Here is a 13,179-nt window from a genome sequence, read left to right on the forward strand (position 1 = left end):
CCAGCAGTAACTGTCTTGCCCTCCCTGCTATCACTGCCAAGTTTAATCTAAAAATAAATTCAGGACTCAGGCTTTTGACTAGTTAGCAAAGAGTGTCCTTGAGGGAAGTGAAAAGCAAGTTTCTTGTGTAGCCAGAGAGAAGGTTACATTAAGCTCCTGGAGCTGCATTCTTATACTCTCAAAGAATTTGATAAGCACCTACTATGTGTCAGGCATATTACTAGGCATTGAGGACACAGAGAAAAAAGTGGGACAATTTCTAAAGCTACTTGTTACATTCCCCTATGAAGCAAACGCCAAACATTTCTTAAGCACCTACTATGAGCCAAGCCTGGTTTTAGGTTAAATATAAGGCCTAATCCTTGTTAGTTCTTTTCCTTCTGTTTATCTCTTCCTCCTCTTCCTCTTCCTTCTGATGCTATATTTTGGTGTATTTATCAAATGAGAACATATCTGGACTGCTTAGTGGCTCTGAGCCTAGAAACTCCCTAGAAATTGTTTGGATTAGTTGAGGGACTTGGTCATGCCTTTTGGGGCTTGAATCAAGCCACTGAGATGGTTGGAACCAAAGAGTTGAATGTCTGACAGTGGAAAGGAAATAATTTTATAGCTAAAGCCCTGAGGGAAAAAAAATGACTGGAGAAGCATCCCCATTCTTTATCTTTTCTCCCTACTTCTACCTCCATCTAGACTGGAAAGGCTTCATGAACTCAGTGGGTGCAGAAGATTTTGACTTTTTCCTTTGCTATCTTAGAGGACAGGGTCTTTCTCATGGGCAACGAACAATACATTGGATGAGATAAGGAAAGATCTTTTGAGGTTCTACAAAGAACTCCAGCAGAGAAGTTGTACAAACCCAACATATCTTAGAACATTTAATTTTTTATGTCTTTCAAATTTAGTTAAGAAGCCTGAGTTTAACTTAAAAGAAATTAGTAGAACTCAGTGATAGGACACACTGTGATCATAAAGTGAATCAATACAAAACAAAAACAAAAAATTGGGAAAATTAATAATAACTCATTCTTCTTCTCTATATTTTCATAGAGAATTCTAAAGTGCTAGTGGAATACAGCAGATATAACAAAAATTCAGAATTAGGAAAATGTAGATTTTTCTGCAGATAGAGCATAGACAGCTTATATCAAGTCAAATTGGTATCATCTAGAATGGGGTAACCAAATGGCAGATCCCAATTCCAGCCAATAAGAAAACACTCTGGAGATTGCATTGTATATTTCCTTTACTGAATTATCCCATCATTTCAATTTGCTTTATCAGGGAAAATTTGAGGACATTTTATCTAAGATCATAAAAGTCATTCAGATGTGATCCCTGAAGTCATCCCATACTACTAATTAGATATGTCATCTTAATTTTTTCAATTATACAAAGCAGCTTCATGACACTAAGGGTATATCTGGGTTACATCCATTAGATAAGACCTTGAGCAAAATATCAAATAAATATTTCTCTATTTTGAATTTGTGCAACTATTTATGGGATTGCTAATTTGGCACTGATGTGTGTAAATCATTATTATTTTCTTGCTTATGATACCATGCTTCCCTAACACTTCCTAGGATCTAACTTACTTCATGTACTTGAGATTTTCAGTCACTGAATTTGAGAGTTAGAAAAGAGCTCAGAGGCCCTATAGTCTAACCAGCAAGAAAAGAACTCCTACTTTAACATATATAAATAGAGAGATCAGGTCATTTGGAGACTTAGAGATAGGAAGGACCTTGACTCTCTTAATTTACTCTCACTGTCTCATGTAACATAAGAACATTAAAGAAGAGGGACATAAGGGGATATTTCCAAACTCAAACAATGCCAATATCTTCTACATAAAAATGGCACCTTCCTGTGGAATAGTCAAAATCATTCCAGAAATCACCAGCATAAATAATCCAGATATCATTTGACTCACCAATAATGACAGTGTTATCATCTGCTATAAGCAACTTGCTGTGAACATAAATGAGCTCCGTGACAAGGTTTCCTTCCAGTTCTGCATGTGTTCGAAGTCCACAGAATGATATGTAATTTATCCACTGATTGCCAACTGTAGAGTAAAGATGGTATTAGGTAAATTCTTATTAATATGCCAGGTGTATCAGTTTGCTTTACTTAAAAGTAATTTAATTTAACAGTAAAAGTAAAAGACATAAATCTCGCCAACTGAACCTATCAAATAATATTGATAACAGATTATAATCCAACCCCATTATTTTAGAAGGTGACTGTCTAACTCTGCTAGCCTTAGGATCTTCAGTTGTAAAATGGGAATAAATAACAGCACCTACCTTGCAGAATTATTTTGAGGATTAAGCAAGATCATATTTGCAAAGCACAGTTCTTGGCACACAATAGGCATTTAATAAATGTTAGCTATAATCACAATTATTTTGAATAATAAATTCCTTGAAGTGGTCACATAATTTAAATTAGCACTAAATCTTTCTATTAGGTTAGAACCAATGACCATATCTTATATGATTGCAACTTTGAATAATGAAAATTTAAATATATTCCACCACTTCAGGGGCTTCATAATTTGCCCTAATGGGATCTAGCTTAACTGGCTCAAGAGCAGTTATCTATAAATAGGTAACAGTGGCAATATCACTGCTCCTAATAAAATTATTGTTGGTTCTCCCATTTCTAATATCTCTCCTTCCTTCATTTTGGTGACTGCACGTTTCCAATCAGCCGGATGCAGTTGGCAGAGCACTGGATTCATCTGGAATCAGGGGGACTTGCTAGATCTGATACTTCACTACCATGTAAATTTATCTCTCTGAGTTTCATTTTCCTCAACTACAGAAACAAAGACAAATGAAGGCTCGTTTCTTCCTCCCAATCTAGGATACCATTTGCCATGAGCCTATGACTACTTTTCTTCTCTTGTGATCAAAAATAAATAAAGGTGAATAAGAAGCAAATCACTTACTTTCAGCTTTTAATTGTCCAATGATGGAATTTTCTCCCCTGCACATAGTTCTGGAAATATTGAAGATACAATAACAATCATCAGCTTTTTAAAGTCACCCAATGTCATTTTGGTAGGAATGGTAAAAACTAATTCTTTATAACATTAAACACTAACAGGAGTCTGTTAAAAACATTTTGGTGCTTTAAAGATAACAAGTTTTGCTTGTGAATCATTAAATTAAAATGCTCAAACATTTGAATGATATTACCCATGGTAAATGTTGTTTCTGTAAAACAAGTATGCATATAAGAAAGCTAGGAAGCTGGTGTTTGAATTTAGAAATTTGAAGTTACAAATGGACCTTTTCCTTCTGGGGATTTAGGGGAAATAAAATAACCAAACTATATTCAACTTCCTCAATCATGAAACACATTGCTTCACAGGAAACTAGTTTTCTAGACAAACATAAAGAGTCAACAATTTAGAAAGAGTATTTTAAGCTCTGCCTATGGAATACAAATCAAACTAGCTAAAAGGGTTACAAACCTGCTGCCCCTTCATTGGTAGTTTTGTTTTCCAAGACATTGCCAACTTGGGTTGCCTTGGGTTATCCTCATTGAATATATCATATACTCTCCTGAATCATAGAAGATAGTGGTAGAACTTTCCAAAGACTAGATATATCTCCATACATTTTTCTTCATTCCATATAATAGAAAAAGTGGAGAGGAGAGGGAGAGTTAAAAAGAATTAGACACTGAAGAAGAGAGCTTAGGTACCTATAGGCAAGAGAGCATTTAGAGGATCTAGAGATTTTAGGACTACCATGTTCTATTTTATTTAGATCAGTAGAATACTAGGTTCTAATTACCATGCTCAACTTTGATGATCTTACTGGAAAAAAAAAAATCATGAATTAACTGCATTGACCAAAGCAAGGATTCTATGCTCCATCTGCTTGCTCTATAAATATAATTAAAACATTTAAAAATATAGTCATGTGTAGACTATGCTGATATTATTTTGGATAATGAAGTATATATAAACAAATTTTAACAATACAAGGATTTGGTTTGGATTCTTTCCTACACATTAATCATGTCCATTTCAATTGTTGAAAAAAAATCTGTAGAAAAGAAGTGAGATTTATGGTCTCCCCTAAAATATCTGAAAATGGTAAATCATATAGAAATGACCTAATTTTATAGGATAGTAATGCTTTTGTCATAATAAAAAACTCCTGAAATGGAAATATTTTGACACTGCTATATGGAAACCTCCAAAATAATAATGAAGACTAAGGGAAATTTCAGTAGTTCCTTATCGACTGTGGCTAAGCAGAATCCATTTAAAGGAAAACATGACATCTTTCTCCAAAACTTCAGCAGGTGCAAAGTAGAAAGAGTCAAAAATCAAGAATCCACAAGGAATGACATCAACCTCAGAAATTTCATTTGATTTGCAATAGAAGAAACTAAAGTAAGTTCTGACAAAGAAAACAATCTTAAGATACCTGTGTGAGCGATCAGGCTCTGAGTGGGCAGAGAGAGAGGCATAGAAATGGAAAATTGCCATCAGGTCACTTAGTTGACAGGTTAAGCCTGAAGGCTGAATCATTTCCTCCTGAGATCAAAGCTTAGAAATAAGAAAATTTCAGAAATTCTTGGGAAATGACAAGAAAATGTTCACCTGCTTTTTCCCCTGTTCAGTCTCTGCCTAAGGCTATGTTCTGCTTATGGATGCCTAGCTACTTGAGTAAGAAGGAATTTCAGATTTACATTTCCATCACTTCAACAGGAAACCTGATTTCCACAAATAAGTAATTTTCAACTGCCTCAAAGAATATTCCTTCCTTTTTGCTTTTTCTTGGCTCAAAGTTGTGATTTTGTTAATATGTGGGATTTCTGGTACTGCAAGTTGTTCCACCAATGCAGAATTAATTAATCAATTGATAAACTTTTATAAAGTGACTACTATGTGCTCAGGACTATATTAAGTGCTGAGAATAACAAAGGAGACAAAAACTTCTCCATTCGCCATAACTGATGGTTACACATATGGATGGTATGGTGGTGGCCTGTGGAGCACTTTTTTTTTTAATAGTATTAATTATTAGGTCAAAATTAGCACCAGCAGCAGAGATTCAATCCCTACTTTGTTGCATCTCAGTTTCAGAGATTGCATTATGTGCACATTTATCTGCAGACAAAAAATAATGCATCAACACTCCCTCTATTTTAGTCTGCAGGTCTACAGAGCTATTGTGCCAACCTTATTGTAGTATGTCTGTGAAACCTGGCCAGTCTACCAGTGTCATGGCAGGAAGGTGAATCGTTTCCATGGGAAATATCTTAGGAAGATTCTGAAGATCACTTGACAGGATAAGGTACCAGACACTGAGGTGCCTTCTCAAACTGAAATGCCGAGCTTCCAAACTCTGTGTCAGAGGGCACAATTCTGATGGAATGTCCGCATTGTCCAAATGACAAACATATACTTGCCTAAAAGATTTTTTTTTATGAAGAACTCACACAGGGGCCAGAAGAAGCGATACAAGGACACTCTCAGGGTTTCTCTTAGGAACTTTAGAATTGATTGTTCAACACGGAGGGCACTTAGAAATGTGTACTTTCATTAAAAAACCTCTGTGTTCTATGAATAAAGTAGAATTGAAATAGATCAAAAGAAATTCAAGATGTGTAAATTTAGAGGATCCACCCCAAATGTTCATGTGGACTATTTGTGCCCAACCTGTGCCAAAGCATTCCAAGGATGCATTAGTCTGATCAGCTACAGCTGGACAAACTTTGCCTTGATTCCAATATAGTGATGTCATTTCAGGCCTCTTCAAGAATGGAGGACAGCAATCAACCAAGCACCCATAACAATGCCCATATATTAGCTGATGATATATATAGCTTTAAAGAAAACATTGTAGGGAAGGATTCTGGAAAGATGGTGGAGTAGGTTGGTAAATTTCAAGGTTTCCAGATTTTCCTCCCAAATGGAACTTATTTGCACATCTGAGCTAACATAGACTGGTGAAAAATCAAGAAGATTTGAGGCAGAATAGGGGTGTTTCAGGTACAACCCAGAAAGATCTGAAGAAAGATCCAGGGCTGGGATGAATCCCTATGGAGTGTATCCATCTCCTGGCTAGCTCTAAGAAATGCCAAGTGGCCACCCCTTGGACTAATTGGGTTTGGCTGGAGCCTCAGTGGGAACCCTCACCTCTCAGATTTTTTGTGGATTCTGGGTTTGACTCCAGGCAGATTGAGGGAACCTTGGCTGATCAAGAATGCTAGGCCCAGTTGTGTTGCAGAAGCATGACCCTCAGCAAGAAGGAACCAGCACACTGGGAGTGCCAAGGAAGTGGGTCAGGGATGCTACTGGCTGTGGGCACTTGCTGAAGGGGTGAGTTCTTGGTTTGGGGTTCCAAGTCAGAAGGGAGAGCTCAAGTGAAGCAAGAGGCACCATCCCCTCACCCCACAATTAGAGTTGTTTACACTAATACCTGTTATTGTTTAAAAAAAAAAAAAAGAACCAGCAAATAAGAAAGACCCAACCATAAAAATTTACTATGGGAACAGGGAAGATTGAGGATTCATCTTCAGAGGAGGTCACTGAAGTAAAAGAAAGCTTCTATTCCAAAGAGTAACACGAAGATGCTCCCTACCCAAAGAAAATTTATAGAATTCAAAAAATAATTTAAAACTCAAATGAGAGACATTGAGGAAAAACAAAACAAAACAAAAAAATAAGAAAAAAAAGAAGATTATGAAAAAAGATTAACTAGAAAAAGAGATACAGTCTCAAAGATAAAAATAACTCTTTGAAAATTAGAATTGGCAAGGAAAGCCCAGTAAAGTTATGAGAGACCAATAAATAACAAAATAGATTATTAAAGAATGAAAAAAAATAGAACAGAATGTGAAACATTTAAGAAAAATGAAAAATCTAATGAACAAATCAAGAAGAGACAATATAAGAATTGGACTGCCTGAAAATTGTGACCTAGAAAAAAAAAAAAAACATTGATACAATAATGTAAAAAATAATCCAAGAAAACTGTCTTGGAGAGATAGAATATGAGGGGAAAGTAGAAATAGAAAAAATCCATCCATCACCACCCACCTCAATGAGATCCTTTGTGGAAAACACATAGGAATATCATTGTCAAATTTTGAAACCCCCAGATTAAAGAAAAATTTTACATGAAACAAGAAAAAAACAATATGAATATGTTAGAGCTATGATTAGAATTGTACAGGAGCCACAAGAAAAGATTGTAGATCCTGGAAACTACCATCAATCAAAAGAAATAGGCCTGTGGCCAAAAACATCATATCCAGCAAAACTATAAATATATATATATATATATATATATATATATATATAAAAAACATAAAATTATAATGAGAAAAAATGAACATTCAACAAACTTGCAGATTTTCAGGATGATTCATTAACCAAACCTGAACTTAAGAGTAAATTTAAATATAAAAGCCAGTATCAAAGATCAGATCCAAGGAACTTCACATGGACAAATTGCTTATGCTTTTTTTTTTCTTTTTTGTTTTCCATGGTAAATGTATTTCATATGTTTAAGATTGACATCAGCAATAGGATAGCTCAAAAGATAGATTGGGACAGAGTTAAGGAAAAATAGTAATTATATTATGCAAATAAGGTACAGAGGAAAAATAGACATAGAGGCATTAGAGGAGAGAGGAGGACTCATAATTCTGAAAAACTACTCACGTAGGGAATAAGTTAAATAGGCAGCATTACATATATACTATGAAGGACCTAGCAACCTAGAAAATCTATAAAGAAATAATGGGGGAGGGATAGGTGAATTGGGAAGCAAAGGGTGAGGGAAGAAGACAAGGGATTTTCCTTGGGTGGGAGGAGTTTAAGTAATAGCAAGGCAAGTTATGAAACAGAATTAAAGCAAAAAGTCAGCAGGTATAGGAAAGGAGTGTGTGTGTGTGTGTACATACATAAATATACCTTTTCTTAAGTATAACCTTCTTGGAAGTGGGGGTGGGAGATGAAAGATGAAAGAGGAAAAAAGAATAAAGTACAAAATGCATATAGCAAAGAACAAAAGAACAATTTAAAAGGAAGTAAAGGAAAGCTGGACAATCATGAATATAGTTTCTTATACTAATATCTATCTATATATATATGCTTTCTTAAACTGATAATTTGTTGCTATATATTTTGAATTCTCTAGCATGTTCTGGACATGTGGCAATATATTCTTTTGTTTTGCTTTGTTTTGTATTCCTTTTCTAGTTTTTTCTTATTTTGTTTTTTAAATGAAATATTTAATTTTTTTTAAAAAAAGAAATCATTGCTATCTTTAGTGCTTCAAAAGCCATCCTTAAAACTTCTAATTACACGGAAAACATCATCTGCATCAAGAGAGAGAACTATAGAGACTGAATGTGGATTGAAGCATAGTATTTTCATTTTTTGGTCTGTTTTTTCTTTCTTATGTTTTTTTCCCTTTTTGGTCTGATTTTTCTTGCACAGTATGACAAATACTGAAATATTTTAAAAAGGATTATACATGTTTAACTTATATCAGATAGTTTGCTTTCTTGGGGAGAGGGAAGGTAAAGAAGGGAGGGAGGAAAATTTGGAATACAAAGTTTTACAAAAATGAATGTTAAAAATTATCCTTACATGCATTTGGAAAAATCAAATACTATTTTAAAAAAATCCTTCTATCTTCAGAATAAAATGGTAGAAGACTCACTAACTCTCTAGCAGCTTTCATAGCACTAGCTTGTACATTAAAAAGCATCAAAGGAATTAAATCCAGTGGGGAGCCCTCTTTTCAATTCTTCAGTACCTGCTATGCCCAGGACTAAGCACATGCATTCAGGTCAGTTGGAGCCAGCCTTCTATAGTTCTTGTCACTGGCTATAGTGATTAGAGTTTCTGTGATTTAGTCCAAGGGTCCTTTTCCACAGATAGATTGTAAGACGTCTATGGCTAGGAGATGGTTTTGAACTCTCCATGGTGCAACTCCAGGTTGCAGTCAACCTGGAGATGAGACTGATTGAATTTGGGCAACTCTGGACCTAAAAGACATGTGAACCATCACTAGACCTCTTGATGGAGAACACTGGCAGATAAAAATACAGAGCTGAAGTTGCATGATCTACTGTCACAGCCTCTGAGAACCCAGAGGTAACTCCAGTAATTGCCACAATTGGATTTTGTCGACAATAGCAACATATCCAAGAAGATGATAGAAAAAGACCAATAAGGAAGAAAATATTCAGTACAAGGGCGTCTAAGTAGCAGAATAGATAGGGGGTAGGGCCTGGAGTCAGAAAGATCTGAATTCAAATCTGACCTCAGACCAGCTGTATAACTAGACAAATTGCTTAACTTATGTTTGCCTCAGTTTCCTCAACTAGAAAATGGGAATCATAATAGCACCCACTTCCTAGAATTGTTGTGAGGATCAAAAAAGATATTTATAAAGTGTTTCACATACATTAAATCACTGGATAAATGCTCTCTATTATTTTTTAAATTTTAAAGTAAAATTTGGCTGAATTCTTGTGGAGAGACAATTATTTCTGTTTTACCCATACACACATCATTGGTTAAGAGAGCAAAATGGCAACGACTCTTTTGAACTTGACTACCTGTAGTTGAAATGCATGATGGCCTGGAGTGCATTTCCACCTCCTGTCGAAATGTCTCCTTCAAATCCAGGTAGGAGAGGGATCACCACATACACTCGGTACCTCTGGCTCTCTCTGCAAAAGTCAAATGCAAAAAAACCCAGCAGCATAATAAGCATTTGTTTTGAAATAATATTCAGGCAAGTCAGATGCTTTTCAGAGAGTACAGAGAATAGCCCATAAAACCAATTTTATCATACTTCACGATATTAGGATAGCACAGCACTCAGAGCTGGAAGCAAGGTACATATTAATTACATATTAATAACTTTCTCTCTCTCTCTCTCTTTTTAACTCCTTCTCTTTCTTCCCCTCTTTCTTTTTTTCTCTCTCTTTCTCTCTCCCTTCCTCCTTTCTCTCTCTTCTCTACTTTTCTTTCTCTAAATATAAAAATATCTATAGATAACTCTTTATATAAATGTACATAGATATTAATATGTATTGCATAATAAATAAATCCATATAGAGACAAATACACATACATATAGTCACAGCTATTCACTCAGGTAGGATGTGAAAGCCATCTTTCACCCTGCTGATGGGAAATGTAACTCCTCTAGCTTGAGAGAATGTTGAGCTACAATGCCAAATGAAGGAGATTGGATGTCAGATGGTCAGAGGACTTGAAAAGAGATGTGTTTGAAAGGCAACTGCAAACTTCTGGAAGCCTAATATGAAACCTTAGAGCTGAAGACAGAGAGAGGAAGCTGCTTCTATTCTCACAACATGTCCTGTGACTTCCAATGCTATAATTCTACAAACCAAGCATGATTCCACTCAAGCGAGATCTTTCTTTGGTTGAGCTGACTTGATTTTTAATACACATTGTTTTATGAATCATGTTGGGAGAGAAAAATCAGAACAAAAGGTAAAAACCATGAAAGAGGGGAAAAAACAAACAAACAAAAAGAAGTGAACATAGCATGTGTTGATTTATAATCAATTCCATAGTTCCTTGTCTGATTACAGATGGCATTTTCTAGCCAAAGACTATTGGGGATGCTTTGGATCACTGAATCACTGAGAATTACAGTTGATCACGGCACATTCTTGCTGTTACAGTGTATAATGCATTCCTGGTTCTGCTTGTTTCACTCAGCATCAGTTCATATGTATCTTTCCAGGTCTTTTTATAAGCAGCTTGCTCATCATTTTTGATAAAACAACACTATTCCATTACCTTCATATACAACAACTTGTTCAGCCATTCCCAAATTAATGGGCATCTACTCATTTTCCAATTCTTTGCTACCAGAGTTGGTTGGATTTTTATTTAACTCCCAAGTCAAAAAAAACATATTTACCCTATTACATACCATCAATTCTAATCTGTATAGATTCTCCATTTTTTTTTTTACCACTTATTTTGCTCTAATAGATTTAATAAGTATTCATGATTTTTTTCTGTAACCAGCATTTGGTAAGTAGGAACTACAGAAGATAGAGAGGGAGGAAATATGTATTTATTAAGTGCCTATCATGTGCCAGGCAGTATTTTAGTTTTACTTTTCTTATAACTTTTCTTGTAACAACCTTGGAAGGTTTCTGCTTTTTATTATCCCATTTTATATTTAGGGAAACTGAGGCAAATAACAATTAAGACTTGCCTAGGTCACATGTCTGAGGTTAAATTTGAACTCAGATCTTCCTGTCTCTGGACAGATCTAATGCTTCTCCCACTATGCCACCCAGTTGCCCCTGGCAACAGATGTATATCATACAACCATGTAGATGCCAAGTAATTTTTTTTTCCTATTGCCAAACTTTTATCTGGATCTTCTGTATGTATCTAGAATCCTTAGTTTCCTTCAAGTCTCAGCTGAGATATCACTTTCTACTGGAAGTTTTACTACCCCCACCTATTAGTGCTTTTTTTTATCCCTCAAATTTATCTGTTTCCTGATCTATCTGCCTATACAGTATACATTCATATAGAAAGATAGCAAGATAGATAGATAGGTAGGGAGAAAGAAAGAAAGAAAGAAAGAAAGAAAGAAAGAAAGAAAGAAAGAAAGAAAGAAAGAAAGCAAGAAAGGAAGGAAGGAAGGAAGGAAGGAAGGAAGGAAGGAAGGAAGGAAGGAAGGAAGAAAGATGGATAGATAGAAAGAAATATAGATAGACGGATGGATAGATAGAGATAGCTGGAGAAAGACAGAGACAAAGAGACAGATATAGATTGATGCATAGGTGGTTGGATGGCTGGATGGCTGGACAGATGATAGAGATAGATACATACATAGATGGATGGAGAGATATTGTTGTTGCTGTATCCACCAGCAGAATGCAAACTCCCTGAGGCAGGGGCTATTTTTCTTCTTTGCAATTCCAGCATGGTTCCTTGAACATAATAAGCTTTTTAATAACTACTAAATGGTTTGAATTTCTTTTGCACCCTTATATCGGCAGAAAGCAATTAGGATTGCCAGTGTGGCTCACTTCAATGTATGCATAAATCAAAGAGGCAGTGTGGTCTAATAGTTAGAGAAATTGACTTGGAATTAGGAGACCTCAGTTCAAATCTGCCTCAGACATTTATTGTTGTGTGATTTGGGGCAAATCATTTAAGTTCTGTTCGTCTTCATTTCCTCAAAAGTAAAATAGGGAATGGGGGAGATGATTATGCTATCACTCCTATATCACAGAGAACAATGACTTCCCAACTGGTTTCCCTGACTCTATTCTCTCCTCTCCAATCCATTTTTTATCCAGCTACTGACCAGATGTTCATAAAGCACAGGAGTGAGTAGCCCACATCTCCCCTCTCCCAATTCTAGTGGTTTCCTATTACTTCAAAGATAAAATTCAAACTCCTCCCAATTATTTCTGAATTTACTCAGTGGCGTAGTGGATAGAGTGCCCAGTATAGAGCGAGAAGACTTGAGTTCAAATGTGATCTCAGCCATTTATTAGCTGAATGACCCTAGGTGAGTCAATGAACACTGTTTGCCTCAGTTTCCTCATTTGTAAAATGAGCTGCAGAGGGAAGGGGCAGAGCCTTCCAGTATCTTTGCCAAGATGGGATCGCAAAGAATTAGACACAACTGAAAAAGCCCAGACAACAAATATTCTTGATGGTTTCTATGCCACAAGAAAGATTTCCTTTGGAGGTGCCCTTGCACCACAGGAAGCTGAACCATGTGACGCCTCCTGGACCAGCCAACTCCTTCTTAAGCCTGTTTTTCCATTGCACGGTCAAGGTCGTTGCTATCAGTTGGAGCCGGGTCAGTCTCTACGGCAGAGCAGCTTTATGTGGGAGGGCTTTAAACTAGGTCTTGCAATGCCCACAGCTCGCCACTAGATGGCAAGCACAGTTTGGGCTGAAAAGCATCACTCAAAAAATTACAAATTTTTCTGCCTAGAAACAAGAAAAAATGACTCACGTCTCTAAATGATAAACAGGAGACTGGGGAAGGAGGGTAGAAGAGGAAAACAGAAGGATTGCTTAATATGTTTTCAAATGAGTCTACCAGTTAGAAGTCTAGATAAATTTTAACTCAATGATCACCATTTGAAGGTTAATCTCAAGAATGG

The 13,179-nt window shown here is 36.0% G+C and overlaps 1 protein-coding gene across 1 annotated transcript in view; it reads right to left on the reverse strand.

Annotated features, from left to right (window-relative positions):
• PLD1 (phospholipase D1) overlaps positions 1 to 13,179 on the reverse strand; it is a 201,881-nt gene that overhangs the window by 26,387 nt on the left and 162,315 nt on the right. Inside the window, exons 22-24 of the mRNA XM_051983176.1 lie at positions 9,610 to 9,723; positions 2,957 to 3,006; positions 1,934 to 2,068 (exon numbers count right to left, since the gene is read on the reverse strand). Of these exons, the coding sequence (XP_051839136.1) occupies positions 1,934 to 2,068; positions 2,957 to 3,006; positions 9,610 to 9,723 (299 nt within the window). The remainder of the gene's footprint in view (positions 1 to 1,933; positions 2,069 to 2,956; positions 3,007 to 9,609; positions 9,724 to 13,179) is intronic.

Source organism: Antechinus flavipes, chromosome 3 (assembly GCF_016432865.1).
Source record: "Antechinus flavipes isolate AdamAnt ecotype Samford, QLD, Australia chromosome 3, AdamAnt_v2, whole genome shotgun sequence".
Taxonomy (NCBI): Eukaryota; Metazoa; Chordata; class Mammalia; order Dasyuromorphia; family Dasyuridae; genus Antechinus; species Antechinus flavipes.